This window comes from Taudactylus pleione, unplaced genomic scaffold, assembly GCF_031769625.1.
Source record: "Taudactylus pleione unplaced genomic scaffold, aTauple2 ptg000278l, whole genome shotgun sequence".
Classification (NCBI taxonomy): Eukaryota; Metazoa; Chordata; class Amphibia; order Anura; family Myobatrachidae; genus Taudactylus; species Taudactylus pleione.
Window position 1 is genome coordinate 6,615,410 of NW_028284680.1, and position 25,732 is coordinate 6,641,141.

Genomic DNA, 25,732 nt, shown 5'->3' on the forward strand with positions numbered 1-25,732 from the left:
CTCCTAATCCCCCCCCCCCCCACCCCCCAGGAGACCGTCCCCGCTCTCTCAGATCTCACAAGGGCGCCCGATTCATCTGGCTTGGATAAAAGGCAGATTTGCATATTGTTCACTCATCTGATGCTTGTCGGGCTAAAACAAGTCTGATAATGGCAAAGGATGTGTTTGAGAGGCTGATCTGGGGCCGAGCCACAAACACGTCCCCCTCTTCCCGCCCGGAGCCTGCCATCTTATTCAGCCGCAGGGAACGCTGACGTATCGTGCGAGGGACCAGACGTATTACCAGTCTTTTGCTCTCGGAGATTGTGACTTCAGCCCAGAAGTTGGAGATGGTCATAGAAATGGTCTTCCCGTAATAACCATCCGAAGGGTTACCCATGATCCCAATCCTGGGGAACAAACAAAACTTAAACATTTACTTCTACTTTTTTAATGACCATACAGTTAAATATTAAGATCTACAACCTGTAAAACAAAATAAGATTTTGAAGGAAAAAAAATTAATTTTATTTAATATTTTCTTGCATAACACTGCAAAGGTCTGTACTGACGTCCATCTTGGATCATTGCACAAAGGCAAGAGATCTGTGGAAGCGCCTGGGACGATCTAAAAAGCAGTTCCGATGCTCGGCCCACGCTCTCCTGCCCCTCCCCTGCATAACGCCATACGCATAGACATTCTTAGATTAGTGCTAGGGAGTGCATTTATGGGGAAGATGGTCTGCCGTCCTGGCTGTCATACCAAGGTTACATTGTACGTGTCCCGCTGGCGGTGCCCGCGTCACAGTGCTTACCCCAGGCAGACTCTGTGCTGTGAAGTGTTGTAATACTACATTATGTTAAATGCACAATAAATAAATGAGTGATTGGGATTTCTCCGTACCTGGCGTAGGCTCTGCAAGTGATCGCTTTTACCCGGGGCTCATTCTTCATCGTAGAGTAATGAGCCATCCACTTCGTGTAGTCCGGCAATCCCTACGGAAATACATTAGGATCCCGACATCACATAAACTGACAAGTACTGTACTAAACGTAGGATTCACAATACCCAGATAATGAACAGCTTCAATGTACCCTGTAATGTGCCCTGCAATGTACCTTGTAATGTGCCCTGCACCCTATAATGTGCCCTGCACCCTATAATGTGCCCTGTAATGTGCCCTGCACCCTATAATGTGCCCTGTAATGTGCCCTGTAATGTGGCCCTGCACCCTGCAATGTGCCCTGTAATATACCCTGTAATGTGCCCTGTAATGTACCCTGCAATGTGCCCTGTAATATACCCTGTAATGTGCCCTGCAATGTACCCTGTAATGTGCCCTGCACCCTATAATGTGCCCTGCACCCTATAATGTGCCCTGCACCCTATAATGTGCCCTGTAATGTGCCCTGCACCCTATAATGTGCCCTGTAATGTGCCCTGTAATGTGGCCCTGCACCCTGCAATGTGCCCTGTAATATACCCTGTAATGTGCCCTGTAATGTACCCTGCAATGTGCCCTGTAATATACCCCTGTAATGTGTCCCTGTAATGTGCCCTGTAATGTGCCCTGCACCCTATAATGTGCCCTGTAATGTGCCCTGTAATATACCCTGTAATGTGGCCCTGCACCCTGCAATGTGCCCTGTAATATACCCTGCACCCTGTAATGTACCCTGCAATGTGCCCTGTAATGTGCCCCTGTAATGTGCCCTGTAATGTGCCCTGTAATGTTCCCTGTAATGTACCCTGCAATGTGCCCCTGTAATGTGCCCCTGTAATGTGCCCTGCACCCTGTAATGTTCCCTGTAATGTACCCTGCAATGTGCCCTGTAGTGTACCCTGCACCCTGTAATGTGCCCTGTAATGTGCCCCTGTAGTGTGCCCTGTAATGTTCCCCTGTAATGTGCCCCTGTAATTTGCCCTGCAGCCTGTAATGTGCCCTGTAATATACCCTGTAATTTGCCCTGCATCCTGTAATGTGTCCCTGTAATATACCCTGTAATTTGCCCTGCACCCTGTAATATACCCTGTAATTTGCCCTGCAGCCTGTAGTGTGCCCTGTAATATACCCTGTAATGTGTCCTGTAGTGTACCCTGTAATGTACCCTGTTGTGTGCCCTGTAATGTGCCCTGTAATGTACCCTGTAATGTATCCTGTAATGTGCCCTGTAGTGTGCCCTGTAGTGTGCCCTGATTACAGGGTACATTACAGGGTACATTACAGGGCACATTACAGGGCACATTACAGGGTACACTACAGGGCACACTACAGGGCACACCCTGTAATGTACCCTGTAATGTGCCCTGTAATGTGCCCTGTAATGTACCCTGTAATGTACCCTGTAATGTACCCTGTAATGTACCCTGTAATGTACCCTGTAATGTGCCCTGTAATGTACCCTGTAATGTACCCTGTAGTCGTTTATGGACAGAATTTAGCAGATTGTATTGTAACATGTTATTGGATCTGTGGTTTATGCGGACGCCTTGATAATGAGACCGAGACATTAGCTGCCCTAGTATTATATGCTCTGTGTGGTTGCTGCGGACGATCACATGCTTCAGATATTACCACTCGATACATAATTATAATATATCGCACAGGGCTCCTTTCCCGACAGAACAGTTAGATGCACAATGTAAATTTCCCCACAGCAACCTATCAGATACTTGCTTTCATTTTTACCTTGCACTAGACAGATAAAATCTGATTGCTGATTGGTTGCTGCGATTCAGTGCACATTTTGTACCTGAGTTCATACCAGGCTATATCTGGACACTTACCACTTGTCCTATCAGTTGAAAGCCAGTAGGTAGCTTCATCCCGTATACCGGGACACCAGCGGTGCTTATGAGCCATTCCTTCATAGTCCATCCACCCAGAATAGAAAATCTTAGGTTACTTATTGTCAACGACAACGTAATAAAGCAGCACAAGGAGGACTCTGGGACATACACAATAAAAATTAGGCATTACCATGTATCTTCCCAGCACTCGGTCTTCTGTGTTCGGGAACTCGGTTAGGAAAGTTTCCAGGGTGGGTAATGTCCGTCTCTGGAAACAGTAGAACACGACACTGGCCAATCTTGAGCTCGTCTCTCCTTGCCGAGGCTTCTCGATAAAACGTGTGATCCTTTAAAGGGATAGAAGTGGGCGTATTTACTAACACGCCCCAAATCTGCCACCACCCATGGTCGTTCGTTAATTTGCTGTAAATGAAAGCAATAATTTGAGGTTCTCCTCCCTTCCGGGTTACCTAAATGAAGAAGATGAGGAGCCCATAAAATATTGTAGATTTGGACTATTTTGGAATAAAACTACAACTACGGGATAACGTTTATTCAGCTGACTGAGTAGCGGCTTCTTGGTTCTTTTTATATAACGGACAGCATTGGAACCACGGGAGGAGGTTCGGCCATAACAAATAAGGGCATAGCAGGTTGGACTCTGCTTGCCGCAATGGAGATCTGGAATGAAGAGAAGCGTTTGCTCTTCCGCCATTGTAAATAAAATGGGATTTTTATACGGACATTAAATCCTCTTCTACTAGCCTAATGAGGGACACAAGAAACACCAGAGGTGCAGTACAGGGACTCTATACTGTACCCAATGTAAGACTTGCAACTTAACAGAGTAATTTATGGATAATGGTCATCAAGGTCCTGACTATGTCCCGACAGTGAAGGGAGAGCCCTCTTCTTCAAGTGAATTAACCTGGATCTTAATGTCCTGATTAAGATTTATCTTCATATCAGTTCAGGCTTAGCTGAAAGTTTAGCTACATCATCAGGGACTAGAAACAGAGACCTACCAGAAAGGGCCCCAAGCTATGAGCCCTCCAGGCTGTGGACATGGCCAAGAGAATGGTAGTCTTCCAGGTAAGAAGCTCCAACTTTCCCTTATCTAAGTGTTGGTAAGGAAGGTGCTGCAGGGCTGTCAGTACCAGACTGAGACTCCATGGCCCTACTGTGGGGAAATGTATGGTGCCTACACCTGCATCACTCCCTATGAAGAGCACTGCACTTCAGGAAAAGCCACAGGGTTCTCTGGGAGAAAACTTATAGGGTAGAAACTTGATCCTTCAAAGAGCCAAGTCTCAGAAGAGGAGTCAAAAAAGGAGAAGTAAAACCCCCCTTCCTTTCACACCAGCAGATGTACTGTAGGTCTTACGGACCCTGTAAGAATTCCTGGCAGGAACAGTCTACCTAGCCTTGACCATGGTCTGAATCATGCCGTCCAAGGAGTCCTTAGCTCTAAGCATCATGGTTTCAACAACCACTGACAATGATGTCTCATTTACACTGTATGTAGTGACAATTGCGGGTGTCTGAATTCTGTCACGTCATATCATGTTCCTCCGGGTATATTTACAATATTGCTATAATTACATGGTGTTGCTAGCTTATTATATGACAATTCTGCTTAGCACTCACCGGTGAGTATCTGGGCACACTTCCACAATCCCCCTCGATGACGTGCTTTCACTTTCTTCCATCTCATAATAAATTGCCAGCTCTCCCTCCTAAAACAATACAAACTGTTCTATACAATTCGCTGCAGGTTATGTACATAGATGACAAAGAAAATAGTCACTTTTGTAAAACATTTTCAAATATCAATTTTTTCTTTTTTCCCCCCAAAAACAAACAAAACAGTCATCTCCACTGTTAGTTCAACCACCCCAACCACTGCCACTAGAGCGAAACAGCTAATACAGCGAGCACCACCATAAGTTCTACAATCACAGTTACCACCAAGACTAGAGAGCAGCAGTCACCACAACCTCAACAATCACAATCATCACCACAACCTCAACAATCACAATCATCACCACAACCTCAACAATCACAATCATCACCACAACCTCAACAATCACAATCATCACCACAACCTCAACAATCACAATCATCACCACAACCTCAACAATCACAATCATCACCACAACCTCAACAATCACAATCACCACCACAACCTCAACAATCACAATCATCACCACAACCTCAACAATCACAATCATCACCACAACCTCAACAATCACAATCATCACCACAACCTCAACAATCACAATCATCACCACAACCTCAACAATCACAATCATCACCACAACCTCAACAATCACAATCATCACCACAACCTGTGGAGAATGACAAGCACAGCAATGACCAGCATAACCTCAACAATCACAGCCACTGCCACCACAAATCACAGCAACCATCATCGCCACAGCAATCACAGCCGCTGCCACCACCACCTCCACCAATCACAGCAACCTTCATCGCCACAGCAATCACAGCTGCTGCCACCACCACCAATCACAGCAACCATCACCACAGCAATCACAGCCGCTGCCACCACCACCTCCACCAATCACAGCAACCATCATCGCCACAGCAATCACAGCTGCTGCCACCACCACCAATCACAGCAACCATCATCGCCACAGCAATCACAGCTGCTGCCACCACCACCTCCACCAATCACAGCAACCATCATCGCCACAGCAATCACAGCTGCTGCCACCACCACCAATCACAGCAACCATCATCGCCACAGCAATCACAGCTGCTGCCACCACCACCTCCACCAATCACAGCAACCATCATCGCCACAGCAATCACAACTGCTGCCACCACCACCTCCACCAATCACAGCAACCACCACCACAGCAATCACAGCCGCTGCCACCACCACCAATCACAGCAACCATCACCACCACAGCAATCACAGCTGCTGCCACCACCACCTCCACCAATCACAGCAACCATCAACGCCACAGCAATCACAGCTGCTGCCACCACCACCTCCACCAATCACAGCAACCATCATCGCCACAGCAATCACAGCCGCTGCCGCCACCACCTCCAATCACAGCAACCACCACAGCAATCACAGCAGCTGCCACCACCAATCACAGCAACCACCACAGCAATCACAGTCACCACCTCCATCAATAAAGAACAGCATTTACAGCTGCCATCACCATGGTGGTGACAATCACAGCCGCTGCCACCACCAATCACAGCCGCTGTCACCACAACCACCACCAATAGAGAACAACATTCACAGCAACAATCACAGCCGCTGCCACCACAACTACCACTGGAGAATAGCATTTACAGCTACCATCACCACCACAGCAATCACAGCCGCTGCCACCACCACCAATCACAGCATCCACCACAGCAATCACAGCTGCTGCCACCACCAATAACAGCAACCATCACCACCACAGCAATCACAGCCGCTGCCACCACCACCTCCACCAATCACAGCAACCATCATCACCACAGCAATCACAGCCGCTGCCACCACCACCTCCACCAATCACAGCAACCATCACCACCACAGCAATCACAGCCACTGCCACCACCAATCACAGCAACCATCACCACCACAGCAATCACAGCCGCTGCCACCACCACCTCCACCAATCACAGCAACCACAGCCGCTGCCATCACCACCTCCACCAATCACAGCTGCTGCCACCACCACCTCCACCAATTCAAGCAACCATCACCACCACAGCAATCACAGCCACTGCCACCACCAATCACAGCAACCATCACCACCAAAGCAATCACAGTCACTGCCACCACCTCATCAATAAAGAACAGCATTTACAGCTGCCATCACCGTGGTGATGACAATCACAGCCGCTGCCACCACAAAAACCACCAATAGAGAACAACATTCACAGCAACAATCACAGCCGCTGCAACCACCTCCATCAATAAAGAACAGCATTTACAGCTACCATCACCCCCACAACAATCACAGCCGCTGCCACCACCTCCACCAATCACAGCAACCACCACCACCACAGCAATCACAGTCACTGCCACCACCTCCATCAATAAAGAACAGCATTTACAGCTGCCATCACCGTTGTGATGACAGTCACAGCCGCTGCCACCACCAATCACAGCCGCTGCCACCACAACCACCACCAATAGAGAACAACATTCACAGCAACAATCACAGCCGCTGCCACCACAACCACCACCAATAGAGAACAACATTCACAGCAACAATCACAGCCGCTGCAACCACCTCCATCAATAAAGAACAGCATTTACAGCTACCATCACCCCCACAGCAATCACAGTTGCTGTCCCTACCACCACCACAGCAATCACAGCCACTGCCAATCACAGCCACTGCCACTACCAATCACAGCAACCACCACCACCACAGCAATCACAGCCGATGCCACCATCAATCACAGCAACCACCGCCACCAATCACAGCAACCACCACCACCACAGCAATCACAGCCGCTGCCACCACCAATCACAGCAACCACCACCAGCACAACAATCACAGCCGCTGTCACCACAACCACCACTGCAGAAAAGCATTTACAGCTACCATCACCACCACAGCAACCACACCCGCTGCCACCACCAATCACACCCGCTGCCACCACCAATCACAGCAACCACCACCACCACAACAATCACAGCCGCTGTCACCACGACCACCACTGCAGAAAAGCATTTACAGCTACCATCACCACCACAGCAACCACACCCGCTGCCACCACCAATCACAGCCGCTGTCACCACAACCACCACTGCAGAAAAGCATTTACAGCTACCATCACCACCACAGCAACCACACCCGCTGCCACCACCAATCACACCCGCTGCCACCACCAATCACAGCAACCACCACAACAATCACAGCTGCTGTCACCACAACCACCACTGCAGAAAAGCATTCATATCAATCACCACAACTACCAGCTCAACCATCACTGGAGAACAGCAATAATCACCATAACCTCAACAATCTTAGCCAACAATCAGCACAACTCACCACTAGAGAACAGCAAATCCAGCGCCACTAACGGAATTGCAGCCACTACTACAGAAAAGCACCAACAATTACAGTTGCTGCACTAATCCCAATAACCACAACCACCAATACTCTAACGACCATCAAATAGAATTACAGCAGCCACTGTTAAAAAAACAAACCATCAAAAAACCAAAGAACCACAAATACCATCACAATCTCTACATACACAGAGACCACAAATGCCACTACGGCAATGACAATTATCTGCCACCGAAACAAGCACCGCGCCCTCAAGGTCAACCATAATGAAAATGCCCCCCACCGCCGAGCCTCACCTTGAGTCTGAAGAATTTGAGCACTTGAGCCATGTCAAAGTTTTGGTCTGCGCACAACATGTCAGCAGCGACCTGGGTAGAAACGAAAAATCATTATATCATTTACAGGAAATACCTCAGCGCGCCCCATTATAAGGTGCAGTCGTGCAGGGAAAAAAAACAAAAAACAAAACACAAAAATAAAAGCTGGGGGACAAAAAAAAGGAAAAAAACTAAAGAGTATAAAATATTCAAGCGAACAAAACAAAGATGGCTGGAAATGTCTGGGAATCTTGCGCAGTTTTTCCATCACAGATGTAGGTAAACTTCTAAATGACACTGAAAATTGACAATTAACCAGTTTCAGAGAATGTCAGCAGTGTGCAGCTGGTGAATTGTGAATAATGAATTTGGATGCTGAAGCAGATTTCGGCGTGTGTGCTGGCATTTGCTGCACAGTGTTATGCCGAGGAAATGAAAAGGACAGGACCGGGCTGGAAGAAAAGCTATAACAGGCTGATTAGACGAGAGGAGCCTCCGGGAAGGCAGCGCGGCGGCTTCGCTGACATTGTATAATCTTTAAACTGCTTTTGATTTGACAATCACATGTTCAGCCATGATATCGTCTCAGCCCAGTGAGAGAGCTGAATTTAATTCCTCCTTCCAATTGGAGATTCTAAAGAATACGCACAGAAAATATTACAAAGAGACGGCGCCCAAATAAATACATTTACACGGCCCAGCTGTAAGGAATGGAACTCTTGGCACTCATTACATCAGGGAGAGACACTTATCATAGGGGACAGCAGAGGAATCCTGATTAGGAGACTCTGGGGAGACTGATACCATTACAGGGAGAAAATGTGTATGCAATGTAAATCCCTATAGATAGGCATATATAGTGCAATGCTCTGCAGCTGAGGAGCAATAATGTCACATCCATATAGATGGTCATATATAGTGCAATGCTCTGCGGCTGCCGAGCAATAATGTCACATCCACATAGATGGTCATATATAGTGCAATGCTCTGCAGATGCGGAGCAATAATGTCACATCCATATAGATGGTCATATATAGTGCAATGCTCTGCAGATGCGGAGCAATAATGTCACATCCACATAGATGGTCATATATAGTGCAATGCTCTGCAGATGCGGAGCAATAATGTCACATCCACATAGATGGTCATATATAGTGCAATGCTCTGCAGCTGAGGAGCAATAATGTCACATCCACATAGATGGTCATATATAGTGCAATGCTCTGCAGCTGCCGAGCAATAATGTCACATCCACATAGATGGTCATATATAGTGCAATGCTCTGCAGCTGCCGAGCAATAATGTCACATCCACATAGATGGTCATATATAGTGCAATGCTCTGAAGCTGAGGAGCAATAATGTCACATCCACATAGATGGTCATATATAGTGCAATGCTCTGAAGCTGAGGAGCAATAATGTCACATCCACATAGATGGTCATATATAGTGCAATGCTCTGCAGCTGCAGAGCAATAATATCACATCCACATACATGGTCATACTGTATAGAGTGCAATGCTCTGCAGCAGCGGAGCAATAATGTCACATCCACATAGATGGTCATACTGTATATAGTGCAATGCTCTGCAGCAGCGGAGCAGTAATGTCACATCCACATAGATGTCATATATAGTGCAATGCTCTGCAGCTGCAGAGCAATGTCACATCCACATAGATGGTCATACTGTATATAGTGCAATGCAGTGCAGCAGCAGATAAATAATGTCACATCCACAAAGATGTCATATATAGTGCAATGCTCTGCAGCTGCGGAGCAATAATGGCACATCCACAGAGATGATCATATATAGTGTAATGCTCTGCAGCTGCGGAGCAATAATGGCACATCCACATAGATGTCATATATAGTGCAATGCTCTGCAGCTGCGGAGCAATAATGTCACATCCACATAGATGTCATATATAGTGCAATGCTCTGCAACTGCAGAGCAATAATGTCACATCCACATGACAAATACATCCCTTTACAAGTTTCACCTTCGGACTCAAGAATGATGTTGATGAAGCTGAAATGTGTGTGTGTGTGTGTATATATATATATATATATATATATATATATATATGTGTGTGTGTGTGTGTGTATGTTTATGTAAGTATATATGTTGATGTATGTATGTTTATGTATGCATATGTGTATGTTTATGTAAGTATATATGTGTGTATGTTGATGTATATATATTGTTTGTTTATTATTTATGTCATTTTAATTCTTTCACATTTCATTAACACTTATTGATTTATCCTTACACATCTATCCTTTACACTTCACTATCACCTTTTTTCTCCTTTTCGTGTGATGCCCTGGGGATCGTCCTTGGCTGGAATTTTTTGGGGTACCTTGCTTCTCGGACGTGAACCCCTTAAGGTTAGGGACTCCAGTATAGAGGAGCCTTGATGATGGCCTGGCACTTATTCATATATTTGCAAATGTATGTAACCAATACCTCTGAATCTCTATTATCATGTAGGATTTAAGTATTTTTTGTTTGATTTTGCTACAGTGTGCTGGAGGGCAAATCCCTTTTTTTCTGTCTTCAGTGTAAACCCCGCCCTTTACAAGCACCTGTGCTATTTCATTAAGCTGATATGAGCAACCACCACACTTTTTGTTTGCAGTCTTGAGAGGCATGAAGGGAGTCAGCATTGGGAGGATTTGCTGATCCTTATAGTGCCATGTGGAGGTTTCTGGGGTACCTCCAAAGTGAGTTAGCTCTCAGCTTATACACCAATTTGTAATGATATGACCCAGAGTGGGTGCTACTATTATGTAGCCAGTCTAGATAAGTGGGAACCATCAGGGAGCAGTCTAGATAAATGGGAACCATCAGGGAGCAGTGTAGATAAATGGGAACCAACAGGGAGCAGTGTAGATAAATGGGAACCAACAGGGAGCAGTCTAGACAAGTGGGAACCATCTGGGAGCAGTCTAGACAAGTGGGAACCATCTGGGAGCAGTCTAGACAAGTGGGAACCATCTGGGAGCAGTCTAGACAAGTGGGAACCGTCAGGGAGCAGTCTAGACAAGTGGGAACCGTCAGGGAGCAGTCTAGACAAGTGGGAACCGTCAGGGAGCAGTGTAGATAAGTGGGAACCGTCAGGGAGCAGTCTAAACAAGTGGGAACTGTCAGGGAGCAGTCTAGACAAGTGGAAACCGTCAGGGAGCAGTCTAGACAAGTGGGAACCATCAGGGAACAGTGTAGATAAGTGTAAATCATCTGGGAGCAGTCTAGACAAGTGGGAACCGTCAGGGAGCAGTCTAGACAAGTGGGAACCGTCAGGGAGCAGTCTAGACAAGTGGGAACCGTCAGGGAGCAGTCTAGATAAGTGTAAACCGTCTGGGAGCAGTGTAGATAAGTGGGAACAATCAGGGAGCAGTCTAGATAAGTGTAAACCATCTGGGAGCTGTCTAGATAATTGGGAACCATCAGGGAGCAGTGTAGATAAATGGGAACCATCAGGGAGCAGTCTAGATAAGTGGGAACCATTAGGGAGCAGTGTAGATAAATGGGAACCATCAGTGAGCACTGTAGATAAATGGGAACCATCATGGAGCAGTCTAGATAAGTGGGAACCATCTGGGAGCAGTCTAGATAAGTGGGAACCATCTGGGAGCAGTCTAGGTAAGTGGGAACCATTAATGATCAGTGTAGATAAGTGGGAACCATCAGGGAGCAGTGCAGATACTTTGGAACAGTAGATAAGAGGTGTATATACAGTAAGTAAGGACAGGTCAGGTAACAGTGTAGATAACTTGGAACCATCAAGGAGAAGAGTAGGTAAGCAGGGACCTGTCAGGGCTCTGTATAGAAAGAACTGTCAGGGAGCCAGGTAGATAAGTGGGAACCTTAGGGAGCAGTCTAGGTAAGTGGGAACCATTAATGATCACTGTAGATAAGTGGGAACCATCAGGGAGCAGTGTAGATACAGTGGAACAGTAGATAAGAGGTGTATATACAGTAAATAAGGACAGGTCAGGTAACAATGTACATAACTTGGGGAGCCAGGCAGATAAGTGGGAAGCATCAAGAAACAGTGCAGATAAGTGGGAACCATTAATGAGCATTGCAGATAAGAGAGGACCGGTCAGGGTGTAGTGTAGTACAGTGATGTCATAGAAGTGGTATTTAATAATGTGATTTTCCGCCTAGAAATGTAAGCACATGTCCTATGCCGAGTACTGTGAAAAGCGGTTTCACTACACTGCTCAGGCAAAATCACCTTAGACAAGGGTACTCCCATGCCAAAGGTTTACCTGTTCTATGGACACTCCTTGTTATACACAAGTATTTATCATTTGTATTGCAATGTAGATAATATAAAGGCTATGAAATGGAAATAAAATAAATATATTTTATTTCACCAGAGTAAATGGTACCAATTAAAAAAAAAGGAGACCAGTTCCATTCCCAGTACAGGGGGCTCCCATCCTTACACATCATTTAAGATTTAGAAAAAGATTACAGGGTTAAATAAACACACATTCACATCTATGGAGAAGAACTTGCACAAGGATGGCACTCACCACCATGATGTCATCATCCAGCTTCTTGCTGGAAATGGCAAGTTCCAAGTCGGCGACCGCACCAAGCCTGGTGTCATAGGTGGTGGTGCCGTCATTGATGATATTATCCACTGGGAAGTCATTGGCTGTTGCCCATCGCTCATAGTGTTTATACCTAGTAGTGATTGGGAGGAGGGGGGGCAGTTACAAACCAGCGTACTGTGTATTCCATTAACATATATTGTCTCTTCAATCAATCAAGTACTGAACATTGTTTTTGTTGCTATTATCTGCATATAACTTAAATGATGTCCCCTCTATATTGGTAAACTCTGCTTCTACATACAGCTGTGTGTCTCAGTGTATTTAGAGACCTGTGTGTCTCAGTGTATTTATGATTACAATCTCTGGAAGAACTTGTAAACACAAATAAGTTGAAAACCTTACAGCATGGGGGTGATTCAGTTAAGTGCGATTTACAGTAGGAGACCTGTGCGACGTTCCGTAATATCCATAAATGGACACTGGAGGACCTCACACTTAATTGCACTTTCCCCTATATGTGCATCAATTATAATAACACAAAGTGAACGAAGATAATGAAACCAACCTTCATCATCATCGCTTATTTGTAATACGTCACAAAGTAGTGCAGTCTCGGACAGTTGGTATCTCTAGTGACAAGGTTAGAGATGGAACTGGCCCTGACCAATTTGTTGTCTAGACAAGATTTTAGCCCATTAAATTGCAGCCAATATACAGTAGCTTTTAGGTGCCCCTTTAGCGTGACATTTGGTGGCAGAAGTGGGGCCAACAAGTCCCACTTAAGTAATCCAGGAAGAGCCACAGGGGAATGTAAATCAAGTGTGTTTTCCGGGACTCTGTAAGTATCTACTCACACTGTAATCTGTCTGTAATATAGCTCTATCTTTGTTAGTAGAAGACGCCAAAGGAGGATCCAATGAATATTGTGCCTGACTTATCCTGTTTCTAGTCCTAACTATGATTCTGTGCTAGTGCCCCTGGCTACAGCCTGATTATCTGTTGGGGAACCTGTGGTTGTGCTGCTGACCTTTGCCTGTTTCTCCTTTAATGAACCTGTGCCCGTGACACCTTTATCTTGTTTTGACCACATTCCTGCCTTGAGTATTCGTACTTCATGTTAGGTGGCAAGTAGAGGGCCTGCAGGTTTCTGCCAGAAAAGGCCTTACTGCCTTACAGTGGTCCCCGGTGAAACTGGGGGGACTGGTTAAACTCCAAGCCTTGATCCTACTAGTGTAAAACCTAACCAGTGACAGAATCCTCCTCTCTGGCTTGAAGTGTGATAGGCCATGAGCCAATTCACCAAAGGTTTGTGGGTATTAGAGCACAGGTTCTCAAACTCGGTCCTCAGGACCCCAAACAGTGCATGTTTTCTAGATCTCCTCACTGAATTACAAGTTAAATAATTAGCTCCACCAGTGGAGCTTTTAAAATGTTTCAGTGAGTATTGAGTACACCTGTGCAGCTGCTGGGTGACCTGGAAAATGTGACCTGTGTGGGCTCCTGAGGACCGAGTCTGAGAACCACTGTATTAGAGTAATGAACACAAAATTTTACACTTACTTTTGAAACAGCAGCTGCAGGTTGCTGACAGAAAGAGAACAAGACCAAAATGATGCAATTCTCAGACTCATTAAATTGGCCCCAGTCCCTCCCCTTTGGTCTACAAATTGTGACATCAGGTGGCTAGGGGGCAGGGCATAATTGGGCCAGTGTACACCCCCTCTCTTCCCTGCACCACTGGTGTGGATCCTTAGCAACCCTTCGAATAACCTTGTTATGTACTCAACAGATCGCATACGGGTTGTGGCAATGGGCCAGACTGAATTGCCTGGTAGCCCACATACCAAAGTATGTCCACAGCAGGCTTAGATGCTGGCTTGGAAATGCCTGTATACTCTGCAAGCAGCTACATGGTATTAGGCTGTGACCTAAGAGGTGCAATACAGTAAGGGTGCACCACAAGTAGGCACTGATAGCTGAGGGTATGTACAAACTTACACTGAGGTGGCCCTGGTGACAGGAGAATGACCACACTGAGGTGGCCCTGGTGACAGGAAAGAGACCACACGGCGAGCTGAAAGAGGATATGTGGTATTAAAGGGACACGGTGGCGGAATCAGCCAGTACAGGGCAGCTGAGGGGCTTAGTGTAAATAGGGAGATCACTAAGGAGGAATAACAAGGACAGTAAGGGGTTGTGCAGAACATTCATGGGAATGGGAGTAATAATATACCAGCGAGAGAGGGTGTGCAGCACGGTGTAATAATGAGCTGAAGGGGAGGACACAAGGAATTATGGGTGGTTTCTGTTAGTATGGGTTGTAAAGACTTCAGTAGGGAGTGTGCAGACCAGACATGACCATCATTACTGTCCAATGCACAAGGGCCCTCATTCAGAGCCGGACGCTCTGAGCAGAGCGCACGCTCTGAATGAGGGCCGGTCTCCATAATTATGGAGCGTCCTCCTGGACGCTCGTATAGCTGTGGGTCACCACCCACAGCCTATACGAGCGAGCAGGGTAATGGTCGCGATGGTCTTGACCATCGCGACCATCGCCACTGCGAGCCGGAGCCTGCAGTTGAGTTTCTGAACCGCAAGGCCCGGAGTGATTTTGGCTCTATCAGAGCCAAAATCACTCCCACTGACATCACTAGTGATGTCAGTGGGCCGGCTTCTGACGGTAGGCGTTCCTTTTGGAACGCCCCCGTCTGGGAGGCACGCCCACCAAAGGGGGCGTGCTGTCAATCAACATCGACAGCACGCCCCCTTTGATCAGACACAACGAGCGAAGGAAAGCTCCCTCCGTCGTGCGCATGCGCAGTGCACACCACCGACCCACTTGCGAGCGGACAGCCGCTCGCGAGTGGGTCTGAATCAGGCCCAAGGTCCTTAATGTAACCACGGAGACAGGACCAGAGAAGGAGGTGTAATGTGCTGTGCTTTATAGTAATAGGCTGCACGTCCCTGCACCGCATTACACCTCCTCCTCCGTGCAGTGCAGGAGCTGTGCAGCCTATTACTATAAAGCACAGCACATTACACCTCTTCCTCTGTGCAGTGCAGCCTATCACTATAAAGCATAGCACATTACACCTCCTCCGTGCAGTGCGGGGGCTGTGCAGCCTATTACTATAGCACACCACATTACACCTTCTCCTCCGTGCAGTGCAGGGATGTGCAGCCTATTAATATAAATCTCAGCACATTACACCTCCTCCTCCGTGCTGTGCAGGGGCCGTGCAGCTTATTACTATAAAGCACAGCACATTACACCTCCTCCTCCGTGCAGTGCAGGGGCCGTGCAGCCTATTACTATAAAGCACAGCACATTACACCTCCTCCTCCGTGCAGTGCAGGGGCCGTACAGCCTATTACTATAAAGCCCAGCACATTACACCTCCTCCTCCGTGCAGTGCAGGGACGTGCAGCTTATTACGATAAAGCACAGCACATTACACCTTCTCCTCCGTGCAGTGCAGGGATGTGCAGCCTATTACTATAAAGCTCAGCACATTACACCTCCTCCTCCGTGCTGTGCAGGGGCCGTGCAGCTTATTACGATAAAGCACAGCACATTACACCTCCTCCTCCGTGCAGTGCAGGGGCCGTGCAGCCTATTACTATAAAGCACAGCACATTACACCTCCTCCTCCGTACAGTGCAGGGGCTGTGCAGCCTATTACTATAAAGCACAGCACATTACACCTCTTCCTCTGTGTGGTGAAGGGACGTGCAGCCTATTACTATAAAGCACAGCACATTACACCTCCTCCTCCGTACAGTGCAGGGGCTGTGCAGCCTATTACTATAAAGCACAGCACATTACACCTCTTCCTCTGTGTGGTGAAGGGACGTGCAGCCTATTACTATAAAGCACAGCACATTACATCTCCTCCTCTGTGCAGTGCAGGGGCTGTGCAGCCTATTACTATAAAGCACAGCACATTACACCTCTTCCTCCGGGCAGTGCAGCCTATTACTATAAAGCACAGCACATTACACCTTCTCCTCCGTGCTGTGCAGGGGCCGTGCAGCCTATTACTATAAAGCACAGTACATTACATCTCTTCCTCCGTGCGGTGCAGGGGCCATGCAGCCTATTACTATAAAGCACAGTATATTACACCTCCTCCTCCGTACAGTGCAGGGGCTGTGCAGCCTATTACTATAAAGCACAGCACATTACACCTCTTCCTCCGGGCAGTGCAGGGACGTGCAGCCTATTACTATAAAGCACAGCACATTACACCTCCTCCTCCGGGCAGTGCAGCCTATTACTATAAAGCACAGCACATTACACCTCCTCCTCCGTACAGTGCAGGGGCTGTGCAGCCTATTACTATAAAGCACAGCACATTACACCTCTTCCTCCGTGCGGTGCAGGGGCCATGCAGCCTATTACTATAAAGCACAGCACATTACACCTCCTCCTCCGTGCAGTGCAGCCTATTACTATAAAGCACAGCATATTACACCTCCTCCTCCATGCAGTGCAGGTGCTGTGTAGCCTATTACTATAACGCTCAGCACATTACACCTCCTCCTCCATGCAGTGCAGGGGCTGTGTAGCCTATTACTATAAAGCACAGCACATTACACCTTCTCCTCCGTGCAGGGCGGGGGCTGTGTAACCTATTACTATAAAGCACAACACATTACACCTCCTCCTCCATGCAGTGCAGGGACGTGCAGCCTATTACTATAAAGCGCAGCACATTACACCACCTCCGTGCAGTGCGGGGGCTGTGCAGCCTATTACTATAAAGCACAGCACATTACAGCTCCTCCTTCGTGCAGTGCAGGGGCCGTGCATCTTATTACTATAAAGCACAGCATATTACACCTCCTCCTCCGTGCAGTGCAGGGACATGCAGCCTATTACTATAAAGCGCAGCACATTACACCTTCTCCTCCGTGCAGTGCGGGGGCTGTGTAGCCTATTACTATAAAGCACAACACATTACACCTCCTCCTCCATGCAGTGCAGGGACATGCAGCCTATTACTATAAAGCGCAGCACATTACACCTCCTCCGTGCAGTGCGGGGGCTGTGCAGCCTATTACTATAAAGCACAGCACATTACAGCTCCTCCTTCGTGCAGTGCAGGGGCCGTGCATCTTATTACTATAAAGCACAGCACATTACAGCTCCTCCTCCGTGCAGTGCAGGGACGTGCAGCCTATTACTATAAAGCGCAGCACATTACACCTCCTCCGTGCAGTGCAGGGGCCATGCATCTTATTACTATAAAGCACAGCACATTACAGCTCCTCCTCCGTGCAGTGCAGGGACATGCAGCCTATTACTATAAAGCACAGCATATTACACCTCCTCCGTGCAGTGCAGCCTATTACTATAAAGCACAGCACATTACACCTCCTCCGTGCAGTGCAGGGGCCGTGCATCTTATTACTATAAAGAACAGCATATTACACCTCCTCCTCCATGCAGTGCAGGGGCTGTGCAGCCTATTACTATAAAGCACAGCATATTACACCTCCTCCTCCGTGCAGTGCAGCCTATTACTATAAAGCACAGCACATTACACCTCCTCCGTGCAGTGCAGGGGCCGTGCAACTTATTACTATAAAGAACAGCATATTACACCTCCTCCTCCATGCAGTGAGGGGGCTGTGCAGCCTATTTCTATAAAGCACAGCACATTACACCTCCTCCGTGCAGTGCAGGGGCCGTGCAGCTTATTACGATAAAGCACAGCACATTACACCTTCTCCTCCGTGCAGTGCAGGGATGTGCAGCCTATTACTATAAAGCTCAGCACATTACACCTCCTCCTCCGTGCAGTGCAGGGACGTGCATCTTATTACGATAAAGCACAGCACATTACACCTTCTCCTCCGTGCAGTGCAGGGATGTGCAGCCTATTACTATAAAGCTCAGCACATTACACCTCCTCCTCCGTGCAGTGCAGGGACGTGCATCTTATTACGATAAAGCACAGCACATTACACCTTCTCCTCCGTGCAGTGCAGGGATGTGCAGCCTATTACTATAAAGCTCAGCACATTACACCTCCTCCTCCGTGCTGTGCAGGGGCCGTGCAGCTTATTACGATAAAGCACAGCACATTACACCTCCTCCTCCGTGCAGTGCAGGGGCCGTGCAGCCTATTACTATAAAGCACAGCACATTACACCTCCTCCTCCGTACAGTGCAGGGGCTGTGCAGCCTATTAATTTAAAGCACAGCACATTACACCTCTTCCTCTGTGTGGTGAAGGGACGTGCAGCCTATTACTATAAAGCACAGCACATTACACCTCCTCCTCCGTACAGTGCAGGGGCTGTGCAGCCTATTACTATAAAGCACAGCACATTACACCTCTTCCTCTGTGTGGTGAAGGGACGTGCAGCCTATTATTATAAAGCACAGCACATTACATCTCCTCTGTGCAGTGCAGGGGCTGTGCAGCCTATTACTATAAAGCACAGCACATTACACCTCCTCCTCCGTGCAGTGCAGCCTATTACTATAAAGCACAGCACATTACACCTTCTCCTCCGTGCTGTGCAGGGGCCGTGCAGCCTATTACTATAAAGCACAGTACATTACACCTCTTCCTCCGTGCGGTGCAGGGGCCATGCAGCCTATTACTATAAAGCACAGTATATTACACCTCCTCCTCCGTACAGTGCAGAGGCTGTGCAGCCTATTACTATAAAGCACAGCACATTACACCTCTTCCTCCGTGCAGTGCAGGGACGTGCAGCCTATTACTATAAAGCACAGCACATTACACCTCCTCCTACGTGCAGTGCAGCCTATTACTATAAAGCACAGCACATTACACCTCCTCCTCCGTACAGTGCAGGGGCTGTGCAGCCTATTACTATAAAGCACAGCACATTACACCTCTTCCTCCGTGCGGTGCAGGGGCCATGCAGCCTATTACTATAAAGCACAGCACATTACACCTCCTCCTCCGTGCAGTGCAGCCTATTACTATAAAGCACTGCACATTACACCTCTTCCTCCGTGCAGTGCAGGGACGTGCAGCCTATTACTATAAAGCACAGCACATTACACCTCCTCCTCCATGCAGTGCTGCCTATTACTATAAAGCACAGCACATTACACCTCCTCCTCCGTACAGTGCAGGGGCTGTGCAGCCTATTACTATAAAGCACAGCACATTACACCTCTTCCTCCATGCGGTGCAGGGGCCATGCAGCCTATTACTATAAAGCACAGCACATTACACCTCCTCCTCCGTGCAGTGCAGCCTATTACTATAAAACGCAGCATATTACACCTCCTCCTCCGTGCAGTGCAGGGGCTGTGTAGCCTATTACTATAAAGCTCAGCACATTACACCTCCTCCTCCATGCAGTGCAGGGGCTGTGTAGCCTATTACTATAAAGCACAGCACATTACAGCTCCTCCGTGCAGTGCAGGGGCCATGCAGCCTATTACTATAAAGCACAGCATATTACACCTCCTCCTCCGTGCAGTGCAGGGACGTGCAGCCTATTACTATAAAGCGCAGCACATTACACCTTCTCCTCCGTGCAGTGCGGGGGCTGTGTAGCCTATTACTATAAAGCACAACACATTACACCTCCTCCTCCATGCAGTGCAGGGACGTGCAGCCTATTACTATAAAGCGCAGCACATTACACCTCCTCCGTGCAGTGCGGGGGCTGTGCAGCCTATTACTATAAAGCACAGCACATTACAGCTCCTCCTTCGTGCAGTGCAGGGGCCGTGCATCTTATTACTATAAAGCACAGCACATTACAGCTCCTCCTCCGTGCAGTGCAGGGACGTGCAGCCTATTACTATAAAGCGCAGCACATTACACCTCCTCCGTGCAGTGCAGGGGCTGTGCAGCCTATTACTATAAAGCCCAGCACATTACACCTCCTCCGTGCAGTGCAGCCTATTACTATAAAGCACAGCAGATTACACCTCCTCCGTGCAGTGCAGCCTATTACTATAAAGCACAGCACATTACACCTCCTCCGTGCAGTGCAGGGGCCGTGCAGCTTATTACTATAAAGAACAGCATATTACACCTCCTCCGTGCAGTGCAGCCTATTACTATAAAGCACAGCACAGTATCACAAATGAAATAATTAGCACCACCTGTAGATCTTCTACCAAGTATCAGCCAGTAATATATAACCTGTGCACCAAATAGGATATCTAGAAAACTTTCACTGTTAGGGATGTGCTGCTATAGAGCCCAAAATGTACGTATATGTCCAGGGCAGTGCTAGGTTCCTCTGCTGCTCCCCCACACTCCCGGACTTGCTCTAATACTCTGGTATGGTGCCCACATCTAAAATAAAAACATTCAGCTTAGGCAGGATGACCCTACTGCCGCATGTAATGGCTTCCTGTGATCGCTGGTCCTGTATATGCTGGAATTATGACACACAATTCACTATGTATGACACATATAATGGGTTACTGTGATCACTGGTCCTGTATATGCTGGAATTATTACACACAATACACTATGTATGACACATATAATGGGTTATTGTGATCACTGGTCCTGTATATGCTGGAATTATTACACACAATACACTATGTATGACACATATAATGGGTTACTGTGATTACTGGTCCTGTATATGCTGGAATTATGACACACAATACACTATGTACGACACATATAATGGGTTACTGTGATCACTGGTCCTGTATATGCTGGAATTATTACACACAATACACTATGTATGACACATATAATGGGTTACTGTGATCGCTGGTCCTGTATATGCTGGAATTATGACACACAATATACTATGTATGACACATATAATGGGTTACTGTGATCACTGGTCCTGTATATGCTGGAATTATGACACACAATACACTATGTATGACACATATAGTGGGTTACTGTGATCACTGGTCCTGTATATGCTGGAATTATGACACACAATACACTATGTATGACACATATAATGGGTTACTGTGATCACTGGTCCTGTATATGCTGGAATTATTACACACAATACACTATGTATGACACATATAATGGGTTACTGTGGTCACTGGTCCTGTATATGCTGGAATTATGACACACAATACACTATGTATGACACATATAATGGGTTACTGTGATCGCTGGTCCTGTATATGCTGGAATTATGACACACAGTACACTATGTATGACACATATAATGGGTTACTGTGATTTCTGGTTCTGTATATGCAGGAATTATTACACACAATACACTATGTATGACACATATAATGGGTTACTGTGATTACTGGTCCTGTATATGCTGGAATTATGACAAACAATACACTATGTACGACACATATAATGGGTTACTGTGATCACTGGTCCTGTATATGCTGGAATTATTACACACAATACACTATGTATGACACATATAATGGGTTACTGTGATCGCTGGTCCTGTATATGCTGGAATTATGACACACAATATACTATGTATGACACATATAGTGGGTTACTGTGATCACTGGTCCTGTATATGCTGGAATTATGACACACAATACACTATGTATGACACATATAATGGGTTACTGTGATCACTGGTCCTGTATATGCTGGAATTATTACACACAATACACTATGTATGACACATATAATGGGTTACTGTGGTCACTGGTCCTGTATATGCTGGAATTATGACACACAATACACTATGTATGACACATATAATGGGTTACTGTGATCGCTGGTCCTGTATATGCTGGAATTATGACACACAATACACTATGTATGACACATATAATGGGTTACTGTGATTTCTGGTTCTGTATATGCAGGAATTAGGACACACAATACACTATGTATGACACATCTAATGGGTTACTGTGATCACTGGTCCTGTATATGCTGGAATTATGACACACAATACACTATGTATGACACATATAATGGGTTACTGTGATCGCTGGTCCTGTATATGCTGGAAGTGGGACACACAATACACTATGTATGACACATATAATGGGTTACTGTGATCACTGGTCCTGTATATGCTGGAATTATGACACACAATACACTATGTATGACACATATAATGGGTTACTGTGATTTCTGGTTCTGTATATGCTGGAATTAGGACACACAATACACTTTGTATGACACATATTAAAGATGGATAAGTGCTAATTCTGCCCTCTTCATGGACTGGCCACACTCACTCTAATATCAGGCATTTGAAAAAACCCCTCTAGAAATCCTGCGTTTGCCACTGGAGGGGGGGCGTCGGAATGATTTTATGTTGCTCCCCCCAACATACAATTGTTCCGACGCCCCTGGGTAAAAGTATAGTAAACAGGCAAGTTAATTGTACAAGATGTGTTATAGAATTGTACACTTACTTGTCTGCATTTGTCACAAGGTAAACTTCACTGAAAAGCTGTCTCCTAAAAAAAAATAAAAGTTTATAAGAATGGTATAAATATATTACACAAGTAAACGTATGTATGATCCGTTAATAGTTACTGCAAAGATAGTAAGTTGTGATGTTACAGATATAATAACGTGACCTATCACACACTTACATCTTCACGGTCTCACAGTCATCGCACACTTACATCTTCACGGTCTCACAATTATCACACACTTACATCTTCACGGTCTCACAGTCATCGCACACTTACATCTTCGCGGTCTCACAGTCATCGCACACTTACATCTTCACGGTCTCACAGTCATCTCACACTTACATCTTCCCAGTCTCACAGTCATCGCACACTTACATCTTCACGGTCTCACAGCCATCACACACTTACATCTTCACGGTCTCACAGCCATCACACACTTACATCTTCACGGTCTCACAGCCATCACACACTTACATCTTCACAGTCTCGCAGTCATCACACACTTACATCTTCACGGTCTCGCAGTCATCACACACTTACATCTTCACGGTCTCACAGTCATCATACACTTACATCTTCACGGTCCCACTGACATCACACACTTACATCTTCACGGTCTCGCAGTCATCACACACTTACATCTTCACGGTCCCACTGACATCACACACTTACATCTTCACGGTCTTGCAGTCATCACACACTTACATCTTCACGGTCTCACAGTCATCGCACACTTACATCTTCACGGTCTCACAGTCATCGCACACTTACATCTTCACGGTCTCACAGTCATCACACGCTTAAATCTTCACGGTCTCACAGTCATCACACACTTACATCTTCATGGTCTCACAGTCATCGCACACTTACATCTTCATGGTCTCACAGTCATCACACGCTTACATCTTCACGGTCTCACAGTCATCACACGCTTACATCTTCACGGTCTCACAATCATCACACGCTTACATCTTCATGGTTTCACAGTAATCGCACACTTACATTTTCACTGCCCACAGGCATCGTACACTTACATCTTCACTGCCCACAGGCATCGTACACATACGTCATTACTGCCCACAGGCATCGCACACCTAGAACTTTACGGCCCACAGGCATCGTACACTTGCATCTTTACTGCCCACAGGCATCGCACACCTAGAACTTTACGGCCCACAGGCATCGTACACTTGCATTTTTACTGTCCACAGGCATCGCACACTTACATCTTCATGGTCTCACAGACATCGCACATTTATGTCTTTACTGTCTCACTGACATCACACACTTGGATCCTCATTGCCCTACAGCTATCATACACTTACATCTACACTGCCCTACGGCCATCGCACACTTACGTGTTCACAGCTTTCCACCAGAAATCCAGAATCTTCTTACCCCCTACACCAGGCAGAAGAGCTTTGGGTACATCTTCCAGAAAACTGTATAACCCGCTCTGATCATTCTGCAATGGATGAGGAAAAACAAAGATACACTAATGTAGGACTGTTCTGCCGACAGTGCTGGAATAACAACAGGGCGCCCTGGGGCTCCCACACACAGGAAGCCCCCACAAATAACTACATCACCAGTGTGGGGGGCAGTGCTGTATCTATAATGGGTGCAGGGTGTGCGGAGCACACAGGCTCCTGGGTCGATGGGGGAGCCCACAGCGCACACACTGCACCCATTTTTGCAATACATACCTCTCCGGGGTCCCCTGCCAGCGCTGCAGAATTCACTGGGTAAGGGCGCTGCACACCTTGTAAAATAACTTTTGCGCTGCAGTGGCAGATAGAGAGGAGGGGGCCTGGACTAAAAGACTGCACACGGGCACCCCTGTTCTCTTAATACGTCCCTGGTGGGGGGCGCTGTGACATTATGTGAACTGGGTGTTCTATGTGGCATAGTGTGAACTGGGGGCACTACAGTGTGTTTAACATATTTGTGGTGCTGGGAGTATTTACACATTATACATTGAAATAACATTAGACACAGTCACTGACCGCTACATGCTTCCGTCTAACTAGCCACCCCCATGTTACCTGCCACCAACGCACTACGAAATCCCCGCCTCTTGCGTCCAAATGCGCTCTGTGGCTTAAAGCGACATCCATCGGGCGCGCATACACAATACAACTCGCATGCATGAGACACAAAACAGTGACACTACCTGCACCTCTGCCCATTTGGGTGTTTGTAGTTTACCATGTACCAGAAAATAAGTTTGAATTAATAAGGTGTATTCTTTGAACTTTATGACACACATTGGTAGACTTCATTTCAACTGTACTTCTTAAATAGTATGATATTCAAACTCATTAAAGTCAGATCAGCCTGCAGACGCTTTCACAGCCGTTAATTGTTGGATTCTTTATTAATCCAGGTTAGTAAAAATTAGGCAGCATGCAGTCAGCAACGTTTCCAAACAAGCAGATTTGTTCCGACATTGCTGGAAATGTGAAGTTTTCTGTACCACAATAAACTGAAGATATATATTTAAAGGAAAAATAAAAGATGGGCTCATTCACATGATACATAGTTATTACATAGTAATTAGTGACAGCACTGCACAGAGCACAGCCTCACCCCCCACTCCCATATAGCCACTGCATGCAGCCTCCTCCTCCCCTCCTCCTCTGTGACAGCACTGCACAGAGCTCAGCATCACCCCCCACT

The 25,732-nt window shown here is 46.7% G+C and overlaps 1 protein-coding gene across 1 annotated transcript in view; it reads right to left on the bottom strand.

Annotated features, from left to right (window-relative positions):
* Window positions 1-25,732, bottom strand: part of LOC148513511 (uncharacterized) — a 71,827-nt gene that overhangs the window by 40,931 nt on the left and 5,164 nt on the right. Inside the window, exons 2-10 of the mRNA XM_088481857.1 lie at window positions 24,412-24,518; window positions 23,048-23,092; window positions 12,688-12,841; window positions 8,121-8,192; window positions 4,418-4,506; window positions 2,961-3,117; window positions 2,768-2,845; window positions 884-975; window positions 284-389 (exon numbers count right to left, since the gene is read on the bottom strand). Coding sequence (XP_088337983.1) covers window positions 284-389; window positions 884-975; window positions 2,768-2,845; window positions 2,961-3,117; window positions 4,418-4,506; window positions 8,121-8,192; window positions 12,688-12,841; window positions 23,048-23,092; window positions 24,412-24,518 — 900 coding nt within the window. The remainder of the gene's footprint in view (window positions 1-283; window positions 390-883; window positions 976-2,767; window positions 2,846-2,960; window positions 3,118-4,417; window positions 4,507-8,120; window positions 8,193-12,687; window positions 12,842-23,047; window positions 23,093-24,411; window positions 24,519-25,732) is intronic.